At 39.9% G+C, this 24,543-nt stretch overlaps 1 protein-coding gene across 7 annotated transcripts in view; it reads left to right on the plus strand.

Annotated features, from left to right (window-relative positions):
• ZNF366 (zinc finger protein 366) overlaps positions 1–23,237 on the plus strand; it is a 37,820-nt gene extending 14,583 nt beyond the window's left edge. For 5 of the 7 annotated variants that reach the window (XM_054810494.1, XM_054810496.1, XM_054810495.1 and 2 more), the window contains 6 exons: positions 1,911–1,980; positions 6,239–7,566; positions 9,705–9,896; positions 15,601–15,775; positions 18,248–20,691; positions 20,762–23,237. In XM_054810494.1, coding sequence (XP_054666469.1) covers positions 6,268–7,566; positions 9,705–9,896; positions 15,601–15,775; positions 18,248–18,783 — 2,202 coding nt within the window. In that variant the 5' untranslated portion in view covers positions 1,911–1,980; positions 6,239–6,267 and the 3' untranslated portion in view covers positions 18,784–20,691; positions 20,762–23,237. The remainder of the gene's footprint in view (positions 1–1,910; positions 1,981–6,238; positions 7,567–9,704; positions 9,897–15,600; positions 15,776–18,247; positions 20,692–20,761) is intronic. The other 2 variants (XM_054810493.1, XM_054810500.1) reach the window with 1 other exon arrangement.
• Positions 23,238–24,543: the final 1,306 nt, after the last annotated feature.

Consider the following 24,543-nt stretch of genomic DNA (forward strand, 5'->3'; position numbering starts at 1 on the left):
AGTTCAACAGCTGTATGACTGAATACATTTAAATCCAAAACCTATTTGGAAGTGTGAACTGAACAAAGGACATCCCATTGAACATATTAAGATAACCATAACCATCACTATAATAAGAGTTTACAAAAGTCAGCAATTGAAAAAACCCAACTGGTTAATCAATAAGGCTGAAGCTCTTCAACTGCTCAACTTTAGCTCAAGAAATGTAATAGTGTGTCATTTGTCACTGATCCTCACCATATCCAACACACAAACAGCTGTTAGATTTCATTCTTTCCTTATAGAGGCCAATGTTTCAGGCCCCAGGAGGAGAGCAGAAATTCAGTCTTACAGGGTGTGGTTTCTACAGTCATACATGTTCACTTTAACGTGAAATTCCTCTTCCAGTCAAGAGAAGCTGTTCAGCCTATGCAGCCACCTTTAGACTTCCTACACTTCCCTCTGCTTCATATTCTTCTGAAATAGCAAACACAAGTGCAAATCTAATAGAGTAGTCCATTTCCCTTTGTCTAAGAGTACATATCACTTTCACTCATCTTGGTCTCATTTCTGGTTTTATGGTTGTGCTGCCCAAGAGCAAAATCAGTAGTAGTCAGTGTTTAAGCTTGAAAAACTTCATAACCTCACATTATTATGGCTGGGCTTATTACTAGTCTATAGACAGAAGGTACTTTCAAGCGGGAAGCAGAATCTTGGTTCTAATGAAGTCTAAAGAGGATTTGCTTCTGACTTCAGTACAGAATCTTAACTGGAGACCATTACAGTGCATATGTTTGTAGAGCGAATAGCATGATTTACCTGCTTTTTTAATCCTTTGTCTGTAGAAACATGATGAGTGGAAATGAGAAAGCAAATGGTGATTCATATTCTGTATTAAACTCCCTTCCTCTTTCATGGAAGTTACCAACATTATTAGCTGCTGCATAGATATTCAATTTTGGAAATACTTCAACAGTTATCTGAACTCACTGTAGCCTTTCTTTTCCTTTTTTTGAAAGGGCAAGCAGAGGGCTTATTTATGGTTCTATTTTTCAAAATAGTGTATTTCCAAATATACTTATTTACATAAAGAAAGAAACTGTGAGGATGCTTGTCTCTTCTAAAGAAATTAACTTTTTAATAAGCTCTTTAATTTTTATGTTTAAGTACCAATACAGCATGGAAATCTCTGTCTCAGTGAGCCTTCCAGACCAAGTTTTCAAAACTGAGGAGCCGAAATGCTGTTGATAAAAGCTAGAATTTTAATGTCTATCCAAGTTTAAACTAGCCTCAATGTTTAGAACCACATACCGCTGTGCTACATAGCATTACATTTTAAATACTACATGCTGAAGAAAGAAAGAAGTTTTAAAGTGTTTATATAGGAAACACAACAGGTCCCTAGGAGATATTTAAAATAAAATTTTTTAAGTTCACCCTCCCTTATTTATTGTTGAGTATTAAAATGAGATCAGCTACTCCAAAGTCAGATAGCACAAAATTATTGGGAAACTGTAGTATTAAAAGCTTTAAAGTTCTCTACTGATATTATTTAAAGAAGAAGGGACTACTTCTTAACTATTTCTTGCATGGTGGTCAAATCTGTAGTCTCTTCTACAATTTCCTCAGGACTTAGATTTTTATAGAATTAAGTTCTGGTCAAGGTGAAGATCATGCCTCCGTTCAAATTAGCAAGGGTTTGCTACCTACATGAAAGGAGATAAGAAGAGAAGCTACATTTAATCTTTCCTCAATTAATTTCTACATCATGGGGTTTGGCAGATTGAAGGGGAAAAAAAAAAAGCAGCAAAGTGATCCATATTTAGACTGCAAATCTATATTTTCCTTCCACTTTTGGTGGTTTTTGTTGGATTATGTAGCACCTCTCTGACTGTGCTGGTCTCTGACTGTTCAAACACTTTCCCTCGTAGGCCTGATCCTGTGATGTGAGTAGCCATGGACAGCGGAATAAACCCATATGCTCAGTGAAAGCAGCCGAAGGTTTGTAGTGCAAGGAAATTATTTCTTTCTTGTAATTTCAAGCAGTTCTATGTCCTCTGCCATAACTCCGTGTTCCAGAAAGATTGAAATTTTGCATAAAACAAGCTGTGGAAGAAGGGAGTAACTGGCAGCCAAGAGACAAGAGAGCAATTAGACATAACTCACTGTCACTTCTGTGTATTTTTGGCAGCATTTCAATAATCTAACAAAAGCAGTAAATAACATAGCTGGGTTCTTAATTGCTATGGGCTTTCTGAAGCATTTTATACCCATATTACTGGGAAAGAATCAGATACACAAGATGAAAGTTATTTGAGGGACAGGCCCATACTTTGAAGGGAAGATTTTCGCCTACAGGCATATTTTATGTTCAAATTGTGTGAGTTTAACTTTGCTTAGAACGAATTTTGAAAAAAAAAAAAACCAAAACCAACCCAACACTTTTTCCCTTTTGGAAAGAAGTGGAGTCTTTTTTTTTCTATTCAGAAGATTCCCTTCCCCTTCTCACTTATTAAAAAGTCAAGCTTTTGTACATAAAGAGGCTTCAAGATTTAACTGTTTTTTATTTTGCCTAGGGAGTGACGGTGACAAGGAAACATAGCAGAATGCGTACTCCCGAACAATCCTTCTGATGGAACATACACACGTATATATTACATATAGATGCATACACACAAAAAATATAGTGTGTGTATGTATATATATAATGTGTATATATATGTACACTACTTACAGTCAATGAGCTAGGAACTGAAAATCACATCCTGGTATAATTACTAGATACTTGTCTCAGTTGTAAGCAATTATTTTTTAGCCTTTTCCACTATCACAGGTGTTTTTGAATCATCAGTTTAGAGATCCTACAATTTTTGCTTCAATTACTACTCCTTCTTTGTGCATTGATCCCTTTGTTGAAATTTTCCATTGTAAAGTTTTGTCAATGAGCCTCTGGCTTTACACAGTTTCTCAAAGATAATTCCACAGTCTACCCTGTTAGAAGGAAATAATCTGTTAGCAAGCAGCTTTTTAAGATGCCTTCTCTTGTCCACAGCCTAACTAGGTCACAGAGATGTGCTTTTATCTATCTTTAGAAGCAGGTTTATCCAGCCTGAAGCTTCCTGAAAAAGAAACAGGAGTGTCTTTAGTACTCCAAACACCTTCATGCTCTCCACCCAGCAGTTCCGAGAATGGTGTTATAAATAGCATCAACATGTCACAGGTGACAGGGGGAAAATATGTCTAGTTTTCCAACCTAGCCTCTGCCTGGCTAGATACATGCATGTACAGAAACACACACACATATTCAGATAAGTGCATCCCTCAGGAGGACTACAAGGATGTTGTAAGGTTATGCAGGAAGAAAATTAGAAGGGCCAAAGCCCAGCTAGAACTTAATTTGTCTATTGCTGTAAAAGACAATAAAAAAATGTTTCTATAAATACATTAGTAACAAAAGGAAGACTCTCCATCTCCATCCAAAAAGAATCTCCATCCTTTATTGGATGTGGGGGGAAACACAGTGACAAAGGATGAGGAGAAGGCTGAGGTACTTAATGCATTCTTTGCCACGGTCTTTAGCAGTAAGACCAGTTGTGCTTGGGGTACCCAGCCCCCAGAGCTGGAAGACAGAGATGAGGAGCAGAATGAAGCCCCCATAATCCAAGAGGCAATCATTAGCAACCTGCTACACCACTTAGACACACACAGGTCTATGGGGCTGGGTGGGATCCACCCAAGGGTACTGAGGGAGCTGGAAGAAGTGCTCACCAAGCCACTTTCCATCATTTATCAGCAGTCCTGGCTAACCGGGGAGGTCCCAGTTGACTGGAGGTTAGCAAATGTGACACCCACCTACAAGAAGGGCCAGAAGGAGGATCCGGGGAACTACAGGCCTGTCAGTCTGACCTCAGTGCCAAGGAATGTTATGGAGCAGATCATTGTGAGTGCCATCACACGGCACGTACAGGACAACCAGGGGATCAGGCCCAGTCAGCATGCGTTTATGAAAGGCAGGTCCTGCTTGACTAACCTGATCTCCTTCTATGGCCAGGTGATCCCCTTAGTGGATGAGGGAAAGGCTGTGGGTGTTGTCTACCTGGACTTTAGTAAAGCCTTTGACACCATTTCCCACAGCATTCTCCTGGAGAAACTGACTGCTGACAGCTTGGTTGGGTGTACACTTTGCTGGGTAAAAAACTGTCTGGATGGCCAGGCCCAAAGAGTTGTGGTGAATGGAGTTAAATCCAGTTGGTGGCTGGTCACAAGTGGTGTTCCCTAGGGCTCAGTACTGGCGCCAGTTCTCTTTAATATCTTTATCAGTGATCTGGACGAGGGGATCAAGTGCACCCTCAGTAAGTTTGCAGATGACACCAAGTTGCATGGGAGTGTTGATCTGCTGGAGGGTAGGAAGGGTCTACAGAGGGATCTGGACAGGCTGGATCGATGGGCCAAGGCCAACTGTATGGGGTTCAACAAGACTGAGTGCTGGTCCTGCACTTGGGTCATAACAACCCCATGCAACACTACAGGCTTGGGGACGAGTGGCTGGAAAGCTGCCTGGTGGAAAAGGACCTGGGGGTGTTGGTTGACAGCTGGCTGAACGTGAGCCAGTTGTGTGCCCAGGTGGCCAAGAAGGCCAACGGCATCCTGGCTGTTGTATCAGAAATGGTGTGGCCAGCAGGACCAGGGAAGTGATCGTCCCCCTGTACTCGGCACTGGTGAGGCTGCACCTCGAGTGCTGTGTTCAGTGTTGGGCCCCTCACTACCAGAAAGACATTGAGGTGCTGGAGCGTGTCCAGAGAAGGGCAACGAAGCTGGTGAAGGGTCTGGAGCACAAGTCTGATGAGGAGCGGCTGAGGGAACTGGGGTTGTTTAGCCTGGAGAAAAGGAGGCTGAGGGGAGACCTTATCACTCCCTACAGCTACCTGACAGGAGGTTGTGGCCAGGTGGGTGTTGGTCTCTTCTCCCAAGTAACAAGTGACAGGACGAGAGGAAATGGCCTGAAGTTGCGCCATTGTGGGGAGCTTTAGATTGGATATTAGGAAAAATGTCTTCACCAAAAGGGTTGTCAAGCATTGGAACAGGCTGCCCAAGGAAGTGGTGGAGTCACCATCCCTGGAGGTATTTAAAAGAGGTGTAGATGTGGGGCTTCGGGGTATGGTTTAGTGGTGGACTTGGCAGTGCTGGGTTAACGGTTGGACTCGATGATCTTAAAGGTCTTTTCCAACCTAAATGATTCTACGATTTGATGATTCTAGAGAGCCAAGGCAAAAGGTAGCAGCCTTATTTAAGATGAACCGAAATTCATACACAATATTTCAGATGAACCCCAAATTCAGGAGAAGATCCCCATATGATCAGTGGAACACAACATTTTGCCAGAAGAAAATTATTAATCTGCCTAGTCAAACTGTATCACTAGAGCATTCTCAGGTGTCAATTACTCTGGAGACCTGGGAGGTTGTTGACATTAATTCTATATTTAGTTTTATAGTGGAGATTTTGCCCACCTATTTAGAAACAACCTCCCCCCTAGATTAAGTCTATAAAACTGAATGTAATTTGGAGAGTCGTCAAAGGTCTTTCCTCCCCCAAACCTGCCAGGTAAATATCTCTGGGATTAAAACAAAGAAAATAAATTAATCTCTGCCTTCTTATTACAATACAAAGTGAGAGAAGCCAGGAAATACGGCACAAAACCTGATGGTACACGGTGTCCTTAGATCACTTGGCCATTGTTTTCTCTCACAGTAGCACATGTTAATGATACAAAGAAGTTTAACATTTTTTGGCTTAGGCTTTTCATGTCACAACTATAATAAATGTGCACATTATTGTTTGTATTGCCACATCCTTTAGATGCACCGCCAACTTCTAGAGCCTGTGCATGCAGAGCCAAGGACAGGGTTTTGCCCACAAATAGCCTGGCTGAATTAAATTAAGCAGAAACACTGCCATACAGATTCAGCTGCAAAGTAGTGTGTCACGGTACAGCATGTCTATGTTGCAAAGATGTTGTATGGATCAAACTTGATTTAACCCACCAGTTGTACTGCAGGAAGACCAAAGCTCCGTTGTTCTTCACTAACCAATTTAATTCTGCTTTAGAAGGCCTTTGTTTTATACGGGCCTAAGACATTCTCAGTTGCATTTAGTTAAAAAAATGCAACAATCTCCAAAACAATGAAATAGACAATAAAATGTTAAACCCAGGAGAACAGGAAGAAGTAAAGAGATTTGTTTTTTTCTTTCATTTAAGGAATTTGGGCAACACAGAAAAAGTCAAATATGATGAAGAATGAAGAAACAAGTTTTAATGTGGACAGTACCCGAGCCTCCCCCTTCTCCCACTGCCTGCAGCCGCTGAGCCCTGTTACAAAGCCACACAGAACAACTCCATTTGGTGAAGAATTCAGACCGCACCTATCACATTTCCGCTATGGCCCTCCTCCTCTTGGAGACATGGAAACATTCCAGGGGTCCTTGGAAGGAGGGTCTCGGAAACGCAAGAGCATGCCAACAAAAATGCCTCCTTCTATTGCCCTTGAGGGTTCCTCATCACCACCGGACAGACCTGAAGATCACAATGACATAGGCTCTTCCAATCTCCCCTTGGTGTTCCAACAGCCAGCACAGCCCAAGTACAGTTCCCAGATGATCGACCTCTGCAACTTTGGTTTTCAGTTTTACAGAACTCTGGAACACTTTGGAGCCAAGCCCATCAAGCAAGAACCAGTGAAGTCTAACATGACATGGCCCAGTAGCCCAGCATTCATGCAGGCTCCTTACCCTTATTATCCTAAAGTCCACCCTGGCTTAATGTTTCCTTTTATTGTGCCACCAAACTTTCATTTCAGGAACCCCTTTCAAATGAAAAGACCTCCAGATCTACCCTTCAGGAGGGCTGAAGTAAGAGAAAGTGGTGAAAATAAACAGAAAGTGGAAAGAGTAGATGTCAACCTTCAGATAGATGACAGTTACTATGTTGATGTGGGGGGTGAACAGAAACGTTGGCAATGTCCCATGTGTGAGAAGTCCTATACATCCAAGTACAATTTGGTGACCCATATCTTGGGGCACAGTGGCATTAAGCCACATGCTTGCACCCGATGTGGCAAGCTTTTCAAGCAGCTGAGCCACTTGCACACACATATGTTGACACACCAGGGCACTCGGCCACATAAGTGCCAGGTGTGCCACAAGGCTTTCACTCAAACCAGTCACCTTAAGAGACACATGATGCAACACAGTGACATCAAGCCTTACAACTGCAGGATTTGTGGCAGAGGTTTTGCCTACCCCAGTGAGCTGAAAGCACATGAGTCCAAGCACGAGAGTGGCCGAGAGAACATTTGTGTGGAGTGTGGTCTGGACTTCCCAACCCTGGCCCAGCTGAAGAGACACTTAACAACCCACCGTGGCCCTATACAGTACAATTGCACTGAATGTGATAAGACCTTCCAGTACCCAAGTCAGCTGCAAAACCACATGATGAAGCACAAAGACATCCGCCCGTACATCTGCACTGAATGCGGCATGGAGTTTGTGCAGCCCCACCATCTCAAACAACACTCCCTCACTCACAAGGTAAGCCAGCACGGGCTGTGCTCTCACCTTGCATCAGAAGGTCACGCAAGGATTACAGGCTGTTAAAAATACACATATGTACATCCTCAGAAAGAAGGTAATTAGGCTATGCAGCCTCATGCTGGCCCTTTGCCAGCTGGAGAGATCTGTGCAGAGCAAAAGCCCCAGCAGCGCTGGCAACAGTAGAAGCTAGATGTCTCTGTCAGTCTTAAGAAAGTACACACAAAACCCTCCTTGTTATAAACAAGAGTTCAATTATACCACCTGTATTACTTCCCAGAACTGTATTCACATTTCTTGGTTTCTGGGTTTTATCTTCAGAATGATCTTCTGTAACATAACAAAATTTTGTAGAGCTGTATAACACCCCCAAAAAACTTTAACAGAAATTTTCTACTGAAACCCAATTGTATTGCTTTGCTCCCTTAATTGGGAAGTAGGTGTATTTGCAGTAGACTGTATGTATGCAGCAAAAGAAAGTATATTATTACTCATCAGGTTTTGAAGAATCATTATCATGAGACATTTAAGGAAAAAAAAAAACCTAATGAAAGAAAAATTCCCCTTTGTGCATAAGTTACCCAGAATGCCAGTTAATAAAAGTGTACAAGGAGGACCGTAATCTCAGACAATTTGTATCAAGTCTTGCCACTGCTGACAGCAATGACAGCAAAGTCAGTTTAGACTAGGAGCAGGCTTTGGAAGACATCCAGAAAGATTGCTTTCAAAAATAGGAAAAATGTAACTGTTCCATTCAGGAATGTTTGAAATTGGCTTATCCAGCTTTACAAAAATGTTAAGACAAGTCAAAACACCACACATTTTATAAAAATTTGCTTCCAGCTTTGCATTTTTTCCCTTTAACACTTGAATTTTGGCTTTCATATGAAAAACATTAAAAATAGAGAAAACTACAGCATTTCAGTCTTATAGACACATTTTCTTTTAAAAACCAACAACCTCTACTTCCACATTTGCTTTTTCTTCCCTACTACATGGTTATAATTTCTGCTCTTTTCGGAGATTCCCTGGTGTTTGGATTTACCATGCAAAATTCTACTAATTTAAGACTTGGTAGTTTTTTGCCACAGGAAATGCAATGTCCCTGAGCCTTTAGAGAGCTTCTGCTTCTTTGTCCACAGCTGCAGGTGGATTCAGCTGTGAACATAATTAACATTACTTAGCTGACCAAATGCAGCCTCACAGCAGATAGGCAGGCACTTAGAGCCGCTGTTGGTGTTTACAGTTAGCTTTGCAATTACCTGTGAAAACCACTGACTGGCAAGAAAGTAGAGATTGTTTCAAGTCTTCTTGACTGAAGGAGGAGTAATTGCTCTTGGCAATTACTACTAAATCCTCATTACCTTCAGCAAGTTATACTCAAACTCTTAAAGTGTTTAGTGGTAAATTAATTGATTTTCATAGCATCTAAATGTCTTTTTGAAGACCTAGTAGTTAGATCACATGGGTGTGAGCAAGAATATTGAATTATGCATTAGTAAATTAACTGGATGGCATAATGGTCTGTAATGGCTCTGTAAAAACCAGATCAAATTATTAGGGTTAGTGCAAGTCCCACTAAGTGTGAACAGTTCTTTCTCTTCATTGAATATAACATGTATATCCTTATTTGGTGATATTGCTTGACTACTTCTCAGCTACTTCAGATTATTTTCTATAGCTTTCTTCAAAACAGGGCTATGCCTTTTTAGAAGCTGATGACATTCAATAATCAAAGGCAAGCACTACTTTATTCTCTTAACTAGTTAGCTTTTATTCTTGGTCGATAAGTGTACACGTTTGACCAATACTTTACATAAGCAGCAGATTAGGACAGAGAAGCTCTGCTAATGACTACGTCTTGTTGATTTGTAAACTTACTGATGAAAACAAAACTCATTATTTTTTTAAGCTTACATTTTGTTTTCCTTCTCTGGTTCTCAGGTTCTTGTAAGAATTTGCCGGGAAAAACATACATAAGTATCTATTACTTGAGCAAATGATGATAATAGTGAAATAATTTTATACCTGCTTTGCTAATGCAGAATGAATAATTCATATATTGCTGTACTAAACATGAAATGATCTAAAAATTTTTCCATCTATAGAATCTTCTGATTTTTTTTCTTTTCTTACAGGGTGTGAAAGAGCACAAATGTGGAATTTGTGGCCGGGAATTTACTCTGCTGGCCAACATGAAGCGCCATGTCCTGATCCACACCAATATCAGAGCCTATCAATGCCACTTGTGCTTCAAGAGCTTTGTGCAAAAGCAGACTCTGAAGGCCCACATGATTGTTCACTCTGATGTCAAACCCTTTAAATGCAAGGTAAGCGCATTTGGTGTCAGAGGCATTAACCCACTGTGATTTTATCATCTTGTGATATGGTAGAATTAGAAAAACACGACTTGGTAACACATATTGCAGTTGCATATTAATTAGCATAAACCAGCCTGGTTTTCTTTCTTTATCCAGGTTCTGCTTACGTAGCACAAAATAATGGAGGTAAATATCTGTGGTTTACCCCCTTCCCCTTCAATATCAGTAACTTTCATCCTCAAATATTTTTTCCGCTTCACGGGCATTTAAATGCCACAGCGGTTTGAGGACAATAAACATACCTGACATTTGCTTAGTACAGCCATCCAAACAGAAGTCTAAGTGCTTAATAGCTTGAAACACTGACTAAAAACATAGATCAAGTTGTGCACCCCACAGAGGACCATGGAAAAGCAGCAGCCAGGACTTCACACAATGATGCTGTGAGACAGTTCAGGGAAAGACTCAAATCCTTGGCAAAATACAGCTGCAGAAGGGATTTGAATGGGCCCAGAGTAATTACCAGACTGAAATTCAGAGCAGGACATCATTATCCTAACAAAACGGCGTCTGAGACCATCTGGCTTTTTTAGGATCCTGTGCGAACTCCACTTTGCTGCCTCCCTTCAGCACACTGGAGGCTGACATTCCCTTTCCATCCTCTCCTCCCCTCCCTCCCCATAAACCTTTGAGGCTTTGGATTTCTTGACTGTGCTCATCTCTAATATCTTCCTTATGAATGAGTCATGTTTATAATCTTACTCAGTATCGGACACTACATCTGTTCCTTTTGCTACCTATCTGGTTCGTTACTGTAGTCATACCTTGTGAAGTCAAAGACTGTAGGTTTTATTCCCACTTTGATTTGCTCTATGAGGGCTATAAATACAGAGTGGAGCATATTACCCAGTTTATGCCGAAGTAACGTAAGACTGATCTGGAAGCAATTTCTAGAAATCTTTCATCCAGTATCTTTATGGAATTAAATATTTTCTTAAAATGAATGTTTCATCAAGAGGGACAGCTGGATGAAAAATCTTAAATGGAATGATTTTCTCTTGAAAAATGTAGAACTTCAGCATGTCTTAGGAAAATATGGCATTCAGTGATAATTTTAAAAGGAAAATGTCAAAATGAGTATTTTTTACTTCCTCGTTTTGCTTTGATAACTTTGAAGCACTTCACTTTGAAAAAATAACAGCAAAGTCTTTCAACTTTAATGATTTTTTTCATTTTAATTTATGTCCTATTAAAATGTTATTTTGTATACTAGGACTTATGTCATTTTATATTGATAAAATAATTTCTGTTACTGAAATGCTTGGGTAGTTTGATGTCAAGTCTGCTAGAGACTTTCATTCTTTGAGAACATATGCAAGCTTGTCTTTTTGTTCCTGTTTGGTCAAAGTCCTCCTCTGACTCCCTGAATTTCAGAAAAGAAACTCAATTGTTTGATCAGCTGTTCTGGATGCAGTATCTGGACTCACACAACTTTTTAAGTATGTGCAGATTAGCTGGAAGTTTGTGTTCAGGTTAGGATTTGATGATGACAGACTATTAAAACTTGGAGATGGCAATAGTTTGAACCGGGAACTGGAGTACCACCAGTATGTTTTCCAGCCAGTAACAAAAGCTCTACAGGAACACCTGTTTTTATTATTTTTTTACTTCTTTGTCCCCACCCAATGTTCCTAGGAGGAAAGAAACAAGTAAGCACAGTGAACCAGTTTCTCGTATGGCTGAAGGGGCATGAATCAGTACCACTGCCCTGAGCAGAGCGGAGATTGTAACAATAAGCAAGGGGAGAATCAGGAATTGCTCTATGGCGTTAGGAACATCCCTTGCCTCCCTGGCAGAGCCCTTGAAAGACACGAGCAAGTTTTTCTGGCTGGTATTCAGAGGGTTAAGGCAATGACCAGATAGCAGCCTTTTGGCACCAAGCTCCTCCTCAGCAGAAGGAAGGATATAGCTGTATGAACAGCCTGCTTAACAATGGCTCACATGTCCCCGGGGAACCGCCTGCAAATAGATTTCATCTTGCTTTCTCTTGTACTTTTCAAAGCTTCCTGTTTTCTCACGGTCCTTTTGGACAGTTTACAGTCTTTCTCCCTCTCCCTCTCTCTTTGAGGAAAGGAACACCCTTCTTATGAAGGAAAAAAAAAAAAAAGAAGAAGAATGCAAGGGAAAAAGAGCACAGCAGTAGCCTTTCTACTTCACCACATGCAATGGTTTTCTTTACCTTTTTCTCACAGCAAAAGAAAACACGAGGCTTTCCTATGTGTCTAATCACAGCGAAGCACAGACTATCTGAAGTGAGGGAGTAGCAAATAGTTGTCCCTTCTGTTTCCTCATCCAGCTGCAGCCTGGATCTGTGTTTGATTTTTCTCTGAAGAGTGAACTTCTCTGTAGCATTTAAAGGCCAGAGCCTGTGCTGCCTTGTTTATTTCTGTTTAAAAAAAACCAAAACAACAAAACACCACTGAAGAGTTCTGAAGGCATTGCACCAACTGGTACAATAGTGCTAATTCTGATTTGTAGAGGAAGCTTCCATGACATTTACAGTTGCTTTTACTGCTGAAGTAAGCTATGTTTCAGACCTCCAATAAAGAATGCAATGAAGTTTTCTCCAGCCCAGCCAAATACACTTTGCAGCAGATGTTTTGAACTCCACTTTTTTCCCATCTAAAAGCATGGGTTTAGATCAGGACTGAAAAACAAAGAATAAATGAGAGAGAAGTACTTTGGGAAGAAACAAAACAGACTGACAAATCTAGAAGGGTGATACTTCATGTGATGGCTTAGGAAGACAAAATCTAGTGTTGAACTAATTCAGCTTTTTTAGCAAACTGTACTGCAGTCCATTTCACCAGCCAGTGCGACAAAATGTGTTCAGCAGAATTGCAGCTGTCTTTCTCTTCAGGGCTTGAATTTTATTTTGTCTAAAGTAGGCAACCTAACAAAAGGTCCACAAGTAAACCACCTTGTTTCTTCCATCCCAAGATCTCTTGCATGAGATTTGCATCTCTCTGAGTGCTAAGGTGCTCTGTGGTGAGTTCTGCTGGAGCTGCCTCACATGCAACTGGCTCAGGGTCATCCTTCACACTGGGCTCATCAGTGCTCACACCCCTGCCCTGTCACAGAGAAAGAAAATCTTGTACACCTTCCTGGTCTGGTCTACAGACTTGGCCTGTGCTTTAGGTACTAGCTATGAGCCCCAGCTAGCTCTGAGTTGCTGCCTTCCAGCACATGAACCCAAAACTCTCTGGATCATGGACATTCATCTGAAAGTTGTCTTGTGCCTTTTGAAAAGGATAGGTTACCCAGAGACCATGCCACACAGAGCCATCGCTCTGAAAAACAATTTTCATATCTGCATTTCTTTCATTTTCCTGCCACACCTCTCCGCTCTAGTACCATTTCCTCAGGTTCCCAGAGGAGATTTCAGGGCAAGAACACATTACATATCCCTAAGACTGTGCATGACTTTTGGAAATGGAAAACCCACTCCCTTTATTCAGACACACAAAACTTCCATGCTGTAAGGAATTATCCATTACAAAGTCCCCTGTCTTTTTGTTATGAAGAAAGAGAAATAGACATTGCATTGACAGAAATTAAATAAATGCTCCTACTATATCCATTCTAATACTCAGTACCTTAAAAAGATATAGATTTGCATGAAGTACTCTGGCCACTCACCTAACCTGATTTTCCTTGATTACCAGTTTAGATAGGGAAGTAAAGACCTAGCTATCAGAAGGCAAAAGCTGGAGAGAGCACAGGTCAGCCACAATATAAGCAGACAGCCAGAAGCCTTTTGTTAAGAGGTATTAGAGAGGTATTATTATTGGCATTCTTGTAGTCAGAGAAATATTGACATGTCATGGGTCGTTCCAGCAGCTGTCAAGATATAATCAGCTGCTGTTCTTCCTTGTGATTTTTCTGTGCTTATCTGTGCTTCTTCTCCTCTTTGCTTCCTCCCAAAACTTTCACAGTGTTATTTGATGCATTCATTTCCCTGAATGTAAGTCATCTGGCATATTAGCTTACTCTGAATGCAAAGAAGAGGCAGTACTCTTTCGTAAGTTGATGGATGACCTTTGGAATCAGTTATCTTACTTTTACAAATTAATAACTCATTTTCAGTGGCTATTTCCCCCCCACACACACACACACTGTCTTTGTTAACACTTTGCTGATAAATTTATTTGCTAGAATGTTCATTTTAGCAAAATCACAGTGAGCTAATCACAGAAAAGAACTTACGCAGCTGAAGCAAATATTTTTTTAAAGGCAAGTGGATATTTCCAGACTCTTTCTTTCTACAGCATTGACTCAGCTCTAGTTTTTATTTAAAAACAATACCCCTGCAAATTTTTATATTAACAAACTGCTTCCTTCCATTTTGCCTCAAGAGATGGTTTTAAATGTGAAGGATACAGTACTATTTCACCGAAGATCATTCCACTATCTACATTTCCTCCAGATATTCCATGTGATGGCTTTCTGAATTTGAATTAAAAAGTACTGTAGTAGACCTTCTGTACTACAAAAATAAATTAAATCAGAAGTCAAATTAGACAAAAAATTTGGTGGAATCTCAGTAACTGTTTTTTAGTAATTTTCTCCCAGATGAACACACTGCTTGATGGAAGTTTCAGTTATTCATTAATGGTGATTCTGTCTCATACAGTAATAAAGATCATTAAAAAAAAAAAATCTGATCATAAAAGTATTTGTCTAAAACCACTCCAAAAAAAAGGAGCTGAAGTAGAAAGCAACAACAGAAGTTTGCAGAGCATGGAAATAGCCACTTGAATGTGAATAAAATTATAAATCCTGATAAGGAAAGACCAGAAGACAAGTAAGACTAGAACCTTGTAATAGTGATGTCAAACTCTCATGTCTTGAGAGTTGATTTATAAGGGACCAGACTACAAAAGGACCCATCTAGATAAACAAAAACAATGAAAAAAACCCCTTTATTGTTTCATCAAAGGGAAACTTGCACGATCAATGGCTTGAGCTGGCAGGAACATGCTTCAGGGAAAGCTGAGTCATTCTTCAGCCCCATGACTGTTTGAATTCCAGCTTACTCACCAGAGACACTGAAACACAGAAGTTGGTAAACAGAAGATAAGAGGATCAGAGAAAAATTGGGGAGCAAGAAACAAAGAAAAAAAAGAATTGCTTTTTCTAGCTTTAAGCAAAATGTGCAGCCGTTTAGTTTCTACTTAAGGAGAAGTAATACTCTGCTTGACTGTTTCACAGAAACCCTTCGTTGGTTTTATTTTGTATCTCCATCTCTGCCTGGTGTTGTTCTTGATTAAAGGCTAGATTTATAAAGTACAACAAAATGGTTCACCAGGGTAGAAAATTATACTTTGAATTTCATTCAAGTTAAGCGCCTTCCAGGTTACGCACTTAAGCCTCTCCCCTCCTTACAACAACATTCCCCGCTTTCGGGGAACCCTTGACTGTGTGTTCTAGTCACCAAATTTAAAAAATGGCGGCAGCGCAGAAGGCCCTAGATAGATCAGACTCAACCACATATTCTTGTCTATAGGAATTTTGCCTGTATCTTTGAAAAACAAATGGCAACCAGAAGTTGCCAGGGCTTAAGTTGAGAAGAGTAGGCCCTATTTCCTTTTAAAATGTTCTCCTTGGAAGTACCCCTTTGAACTAATCATTTTCATTTTTACCGTTTTTGCAGCTATGTGGAAAGGAATTTAACAGAATGCACAATTTAATGGGACACATGCACTTGCACTCGGACAGTAAGCCTTTCAAGTGTCTCTACTGTCCCAGCAAATTCACCTTGAAGGGGAACCTAACCAGGCACATGAAAGTCAAACACGGGGTCATGGAAAGAGGATTTCATTCTCAAGGTAATATTTTTCAGCAAGGTTATTCTCTGAGAGATTTGAAGATGCATATCAGTAAACCCAAATGGGCTTTATACCACAGATCCACAATCTGGTACCATAGATCCAATGCTATTGGAAATGATTGAATCCCATAAGCCTGGGGGGCTGTTATTAACTATCTGTATTACTCCAGTGCTACAGATTAGAGATCCCCAAGACAGTGACCCTTGTCTCAGAGACCTTTCAGACTAGATATCTGATGACACAGAGGTACAGACTGAGACGGAGCTGTAGATGGAGACAAAATGAGACAGTATTTATGAGCACAAAGTAAATAAGTTAAGTGCACTAAGCTGCTGTTGTCAGGTGTTAGGGAGAATATGGTCAGTAGTGTGAGAGCAGAGGACTTATCAAGACATGCCAAATGTTCCTGTACTCAAGCACAGGGCTCCTCATCCACCACTGTGAGAAGGTGTGATATCCACAGCACCACAGAGCTTCTCCCAGCACATGGGTACCCCGAGACACAAATGGGAGCAAGCTGGGGGAGATTCAGCCTTAGTGAGGTGGTGGCATGTGTAGTTGGCCAGGGGAAAGACTGGATGACATGATCTTCCAGACTGAAGATGTAGTTTCTGAATAAATGTTACAGTTTCAAAGGTCTTGATTCCCAGAGGCTGACAGACCACAGCCTAGCAGCCATGGACAAGCAGACATTTTTCCCCAGACACATCTGGTTAGGAGTTTATAGTTTTTCTCTCATGTTTGAAGTACATCGTAAATCACAAATTCATTCAAAGCTGACAGAAGCAAAAAATGTAGATGATTTCATGAATCTTGCTCACTGTTTATTTGATTCCAGTCTGGAATGGAAGCCAGAATAGCTCTATGTTCAGGATCCTTGTTTTTTCCATACCATACTGACATAGCTGACTTTAGGCAAAGGCCGTAGGCTCAGGACACAGTTTACAAAGAAGCATGTGAACAGGAGGAGACACTCCTTCCCCATCTCAAAGTATATTGATTTTTGACTACCTAGATTATCCTGCAAAGCATTACCTATCTCCCACCTACCACGTACACTTCCTAAAGTCAGCCTCGTGTGTGCACACATGCCAATGCTACCTAAAGAAGCGGTGGAATTCGGGAGGATTGTTTTGAGAGTTTGAAAGTAATTCTTTCATGGGCAAGATTTCTTGGTGTTCCTCAAATTCAAGCTTTAGGACAGCCTAGCACATATGTAAAGCAGATACTCTAACGGCATTTGGCATAAAATTTACAAAGATCCTAACAGGTAATGAAATAAATGGCTCTTTTTTTTTCCCCTGCAAATCTCCTACAGCACCATGCTAGTTATACAATTACTTGTAATTGAAAATGGCCTAAGAGCTTTTTAGTGTACAGAGATTCTTCAGCCCTTGAGTCTTATCAGGCACAAGACAATTTGTAAGGGCTGCCACCGGCTCATGAACCATTTTAACAAATACAACCTGTTGCAAAGTAGCAGCTGTATCTAGGGAGGCTGCATAGATCCTGCAGAAACTGGATTCAGTTACTGAGGAAAAAACCCAAATCAAGGCAAGTAAAATAGTGGCTTTTGTAGATACTTGCTATTAGGTGAAATCCTCACACCAGTACTGTCACTATTATTTGGATTAAGATGGACTATGCCTGCAGTGTCTGAACCTTCTGCAGTGCATCCCAATGCTCAGAGTGTATTTGAGTCCACAGATGCCTCCTGGGTAACATCTGGATTTCCAGCAAGAGAGAAGACACTCTGACAAATATTAAGACAAACCAGACCCAGGACTACACTCAGACTTATACTGCTCAGCTCAAAATCATTTGTTTATAGTGATTTCCTCAAGCTGAAGCACTATTTAGTGCACAGAGCTTTTCAGTGGCATGAGTGGCTTCTCAGTGGGTGAAAGAGGGAAAATTAAGGAGAGTGTAGGCCATAGACTGCTGAGACTTGATTGCTTTTTCATTTATAAAGAAGTAGTAACTTTGAACCAAAATGTCCACAGAACAAACACATTAACATGTTTTTAATCTCTTCCACTCCTCTGGAAAAAAACTTACAAAACTTGGGACTTTGATTATGGCCTGTGATGCTTTAGATCAAAGTTTTCATTTTTTAAAAAATAGGAAGGAGGAAATGGGTAGGTTCACTGGCAAAAATAGTTTACAAGAGGCCAGGCCACTTCACTTTTATTCCTAGCTCCTTCATCAAGTGTCTGGCATGTACAGCACAACGTTTTGTGTGTCCTGACGTGGCTGTGGAGTGTATACAATAGTACTTCTTTTAACAGCATCTCAAAGGAGATACCATGAGATGTAATCAGTAAAGTACTTGGAGAGAGCTGGGTGGAAGACAAAGGTAAAGTATGAAATGGAAGGCCACCTCATATTTTGTTTTTTAACCATGTTTCACATGGTAAAATTTCTTATACATAAATTGTTCCTTTTCTCCTCCCCTCAAACTACTGTAAGGTTTTGGAAGAGGAAGAATTGCTCTGTCCCAGACAAATGTCATGAGAGGCTTGGAACAGGAAGAGCCCTTTGATCTTTCCCAGAAAAGCCAAGGGAAGGGAATCTCATTTCATTCGGATGGCGAGAGTGCCAAGGGAAGCTCATGCCAGGAAGAAGAGGAAGACAACTGCTATGAGGCAGAGCGGTACAGCCCTGCCATGTACCACCATGACAACGACAAGCTGTACGTGGCTCAAGATCTGTCTGGCAAACCTGAGTGCATGATGAAGGACTTCAGAGAGTCCTACTGCAATGAGAAGGAAGAAGTGCTAAGTGAGGGAGGACTGGAGGAGAGAATAGGAAATTCAGACAAGCAGGAGAGCCAAGGAGAGAGAGACCTTGCAAACAACAAAGAACACCTCAGCTTTAGATCTTTTGAAAAGGCGAGACTTGGTCACTCTCTCTCTGATTACTTGTATTTCAAGCATAGGAACAAGAGTTTGAAAGAATTGCTGGAAAGAAAAATGGAAAAACAAGCAATGCTTATCGGCATTTAAAATGGACGTTTTAAACAGCTTGAAAATGGGAACCAGATAGCTTTTAACATGAACTGTAATTTACCAAAGCCTGGAAGTTTGTAGTAGTCTTTAGAAATAAACAAGCCAAATTAATAAAAATAATTTAAGGTAAAACACATACATTAAAAGAATAAAGCAGTCCAAGGTCACCAAGAAATGCAATAGATATTGAATAATAACATTTTTATACTTATCCATTTGATGTATAAGCAGACAATGGGGTGGGTATAGAAGTTTATTTTCCTTTATCTGGGGTGGTAGAGACTTATACACAATTTTCTAGTTATCAAAAAGGAACATACTTTAACATTTGATTTGTAATCTGACTGAGTATATATGAACGCTTATAACCGTATGTCTCAAAAAATCTGAAAATACTAAGTATTTCGCAGTATAAGCAAGAGTACTATTGAACATGGTGTGCATGAAAGTGCTGTCACTCTCAGAACTGACACAGTCCACATACTTCAGTTACTGAAATGACTGTTAGTTCAACCACTTACAATGAGAAATGGAAAACAAATTAAGAAGACATACTAGTGTCTTGAGAGATAGTGAAGGGCAGCTCTGTAAGGCTTTGAAAGGAATGGAATATATTATGGTCACAGAAGCTTTTCCTGTGGCATAAGGAATGTTCGTGTTTTGCTATGTTTCAGTCAGTATGGGAGTATTTAGCAATTCTTCAAGTGAAATAGCATGGACTATGTTGACATTTTGTTCCACGGTCTGCTCAGACCAATACATCTAATGAACAGCAGCTGAGTGTAGCATTTGCAAGTCTCACTGTAATTACAATGAGTAATATGAGTAATTTCATTGAGAAAGTGATGCAATTTTGCCATTTATCTCTTCAGTTTATCTTGGCTAGCAAGGATGATTTTGAAATACACAGGTCTGATCAGATTTTATTATTTTTATTAGAAGGTATGCCAAAAAAAAGAGCCCTTACAGGGCAAGCAGTACCTCATAGAGGAAAAATGGTTTTGGATTTCCTCTTATCGGAGTCAGAAATTTTCCCTTAGCAACACGGCTTGACTAGTAAGTTCCACACCTTTCAGAAGAATTCCACTCATGCTGGTTTTGCTGAGTCATTCCCAGCATTTTGCCCTCTGATTCCCATACAATTGTATGTTCATAGCAAAGATGTTAAAAGCACATTCCATTAAGCACATTCCTTTAATTGCATGAATAGTTTGACCAACACCTTGATTCCTGCATCTTCAAGATAGATGACAAACAGCCCCACACCCGCTATTGCTTATAAGGAAATAAAGATTTTGTAAGTCAGTGAATTAGTCCTATGTCATTCTGACATCCCAACTCAAAAGGTTAAAATCCATATATATGGTACATCTTTTCCAAATATTACTGCCTTCTTCACTTACCTGCCATGTGCTTGATTTGAAATACCTTGCTATCATGCTCAATATATAGCAAGTTATAATTAAATAGAGGCATATACTTATGGCTTGCTAAGGCTAGAGTCATGTAGCTGCAGCTCTCTGCATTATAAGAAACCACTCACCTTACAGAACTAATGATTCTCACACCTACCAGTTAATCAGTATTCACAGGGCAGCAGCCCTTATTCATCATATAAAACTGGGTTTCTGTTGTCTGAGGTAGCAGAAGGTGGTTTCATTTTTCAGGGCTCAGATATTGCATAATAAAGATTCTGAATGAAGAGCAGAAAAAGGTGTTCATAAAAGAAGCTGTAACACATGGGTGAGTCTTCTAAATGTAATTAACTCTACAGCTGATGTACATACTTTTTAAAATAAAAAGGGTATACCAAATTGAAGTGGAATGTAGGTCACTTTAGGCCTAGAATTAATGATGTCTTTAAAAATGAGGTGTATTTCAGAGGTACATAGCCATGTTTTTTCAGTGATGAACTGTTTTATCATATGCATTCAACTTCCTTGCGTCCAGTGCAAGATAACTCCTCTTGAAAAAGCAGCCATCTTTCTTTCAAGAAAGTAATTTGTGGTCAAGCAGAATAATCAGAAAATTTTCAGTCATATGTGTAACTGTGTTCTTTCTTAAACTAGAGGGGAAGTGATCAGGTAGAAATTCAGCATGGCCTAGGAAATTGTCTCTTAGAAATGGGAACATGTCCTTTGGTTACCTTCTTGGCAATACCTTGTCTCTGCCACACAAAAGCTCCTATTTGGGAACACATATAGCCAAGAGCTGGGAGCCACTGACTCTTAGAAATGTCTCTCTCAAGGTGGTGTAGTTTCCAGCTGTGTGTGATTCAAGATCAGCCCACTCCACCTTTGCAGCCGTATTAGTTCCTATGATAAGAGGAATAAGCAAGGAACCAGTAACGCGGTTGCAGTTTCTAGAATCATCATGCAGATGAGTTGAACTTAGCAAGTTCCTTTACTTCTGTGGTGGATAAAGCCTAGAGGCATGCAGCCCTTCCATTGCAAAGCCCTATTTATGCATTGGAGAGTGTTATGGGACAGCTAGACAATCCTTATCAAGAAAGAGACAAATTATTATATACCAACAGCACTCCAGGCAAATGGAGCAAAGAAGACATTTTTAGCAGAGTTCAGCTCCCAGTAGATAACACTGTAACTACAAAAATGATGTCTACTGGAAGTATGCAGTCCAGAGTTCCCTTACAGACCTTGTAAGGGAAAGTGCCAGACGTGTCCTTAGGAAAGGAAATCACTGCAAACAGTTCTGAATGGTTAACCCAAACGCTTTCAACCACACCATCAGCGCAGCCAATTTATCCACTTCTACAGTCCCACTTCTCACTGGAGCAAAAGCAACTGCCAACCACATACAGCCAGGCAAAAAGGAGCAGATGTCCCCATAATGGCAATGCTATTTGGGAATAATTTGTAATGTGAATCCCTTTTCTTGCATTCTTCCTAGAAAGCGGAGAATATTCCATTACAATGAGGCCTTGAGACTGTGCCCAGCCATGTAGTCACACTAAGCTAATTCACAAACACCCAAGCCTAATTCATGTTAGAATAGTAAAGAACTCATCTAAAACCGTAAGTCAGCAGTCAGAGGAGTTGCAAACAAAACTATTACTGAGATAAGGAGACAATGCCAAGTGACCCAAGCTAAGAGGTTAGGAGATGATAGTCCTCCCTGCTGCAGAACATAATGCAGCTGGGTCTAAGACACTTGTTACAAAGAGGCCCCAAGGGACAAATTAAAAGTGAAATAACAGCCTTCATTGTGAAGCACCTTGCTTTTCAAACATAAGTTAGTTTCATGCTATTTATATTGGCACCGTTTTGGGAACAGACAGTAACCGCCTTTGCTTTTTAATAGCTTTGAAAATGCTTTATAGAAATTTGCTCTCATAATAAAGTTATTTCCCATTTCTAATTTTCGAGGGATTAGCTTCCTTGTTTTGCTTTGAATAGAGGCTCAGAAGTCCTGTAGAGACATTGCCTGTGTCCCGGACCTTGGAGGACACATTTTCTTTTTCTTCCTCCTTCCTAGTCTGAGTCTGTCTACCTTCTTCCTGCTATGTTGTGGGGAAAAAAAAATGTGTTTATCTGACTCTTCTCTCCTATTTGGGTTTTTAACTTGTGGTAACACATGAAATTAAAGCCCAGTCTCCACCACCTCTATAGTAAATCACATCCACACCATTTCCATGCATTATTATATGAAGCCTAACATCACCCTCTTGGAGAGCATCAGAGCAAATAAGAGTGGCCACAGACTTATACAACTGAGATGTTTCAAGAAGTCATGGTGAGGAAAGGTAAGTTGGCCTCACCATAATGAGTCTGAGCAAATGAAGGCATGTGGTTTGTTAAATTAGAGGCTTTTCTGCTGTTAAGGGCAGCAGAATTCTGGAGAATTCTGCAAGACACTGTACAGAAGAGAGTAGGTGGATGAAAAGCCAAAAGTTGGGTTAGTAAAATCTGAGATAAGGATAAAACACTTTATGATAATATTATAATCTAAGTTTATCCTGTGCTGTGTCCTATAAAACAAATTACTGGAAAAAACAAGTAATGCTACTGCACCCACCTTTTTACAACTCTGTGTTGTCTACAACTCAGGTCTTCTAGCTGTTCTCCAATTTCTCTCTTCATGTGGTGCTGCTGGACTCTGCTGTTATGAGTGTAGAGTTAAGAAGTAATATAAGTACTATATTTATTATTCCAAGAAGTTTTTAATAATTATTAACAGTTTTGAAAATAAGTCATGTCTGCTTAGCTGAACAAGATGTAATAGAGCTAACATTTTGTACTCCTAACAGATTTTGCAAATAATGTGGTGTATATTTATTTCACATAGAACATTGTGTTCCTATTTAAAGCCCCAACTCGAAAAATGGACCAACTATCTGTGAATATTTAGTTTTTTGCTTTCTATCTCAATAATAAAAGCATGTATGATGTATTAATTTAAGCAAATAAATATGTACTGGAGAAGCTGCTGTACTTTGTATTGGAATGAATCTGGAGTTCTTGGCACACTGGTTATTGCATGGGGCTCATCTGACGGGATCACGCTTCACTCAGCACCAACTGAAGAGTGGTCCTTGTAAAGGGAAGCCTAAATCAATGGTGGAGGACTAGTTAGAAGACAAGGACAGTAGGACCTCTGAGGTAGAGCCATCACTTTATTATTACAGACTGCAGGGAGGACATAAAGAGTGCTCTGGAATTATTATGGTATTTATTAACCTGGCCTCTGACAAGCCACAAAAAGAAAGATGCAATCCTTATCTTAAAAATGTTTCAAAGATCTGCATCATGTAATGATTGCTTTATAACTTAAGGAATCAGCAGAAGACTCTGAAATCAGAGGCTCAGATTTTCTTTTTCTAATGGAAAGCATCACTCTTAAGCGCTAAGTAAACTTGGATTTTTTTGTTTTAATGAGATCCTGATGGAATTGACATCATCAGACTTCACAAAGAAACTTTTAAGGTGTTTTTGAGCACAGAGAGAAAGCAACTGGAATGTTGGTTATAAAATAACTCAAGTGATAAAAAAAATAGAGATATCTAGTTTCTAATGCTCAGAGGTATATACATTAAAAAGTGCAAGAAGGCTTATACAAACACTAGAAATACATGTAAGAGGCTAAATGAAACAGAACTAAGTCTTTTTTGCTTTCCTGCTTTCTTATTTTCTTTTTTACCCTTTCAATTCTGATTACAGGTAACAACCACTACAAAGATTATAAATTAGCTCTACATGAGACGGATACGTTGGGGAGTGACCTAGTTCATTCCCATGTGACTCAGTATCAGTGAATCGCCAAGATTCCCATTTGCCAGTCACAAAAATATAATTTAGAAAAATATACATATGGTCCTTTTCACAAATTTCCTTTTCATTTTTGTTTGAAAACTGAGCTATGCTCATTTATGTCTTCAAACAAGCAGAAATGAAGAAGAGAAAGAGAGCCTCTCAGATGTTCCCGGGGGCTTTTCTGTGCCTGTAGTGAAATGGTGAAAAGCCCAGTATATCTAAAGTATTTTCATGGAGACAGCCAAATTAGTATCGATGATACGACAAAAAGTGGTGAATCATTAAAAGGAGAATCAACCCTAGTTAGATACAAATGATATGGGATATCTCTGAGAAGAGCAAGTCACTGTCAAGTTGCAGTGTATTAGACCTTCAACAGATTAAAATCCTAGTTTAAGTAACAAGGCTGCATATGCAACCTCTTGCAAAATTTGTCTCATTGATACACTCTATGGCTTGTAGGGTGTGATACAGCTAAATGTATTTG

This window comes from Grus americana, chromosome Z, assembly GCF_028858705.1.
Source record: "Grus americana isolate bGruAme1 chromosome Z, bGruAme1.mat, whole genome shotgun sequence".
Lineage (NCBI taxonomy): Eukaryota > Metazoa > Chordata > Aves > Gruiformes > Gruidae > Grus > Grus americana.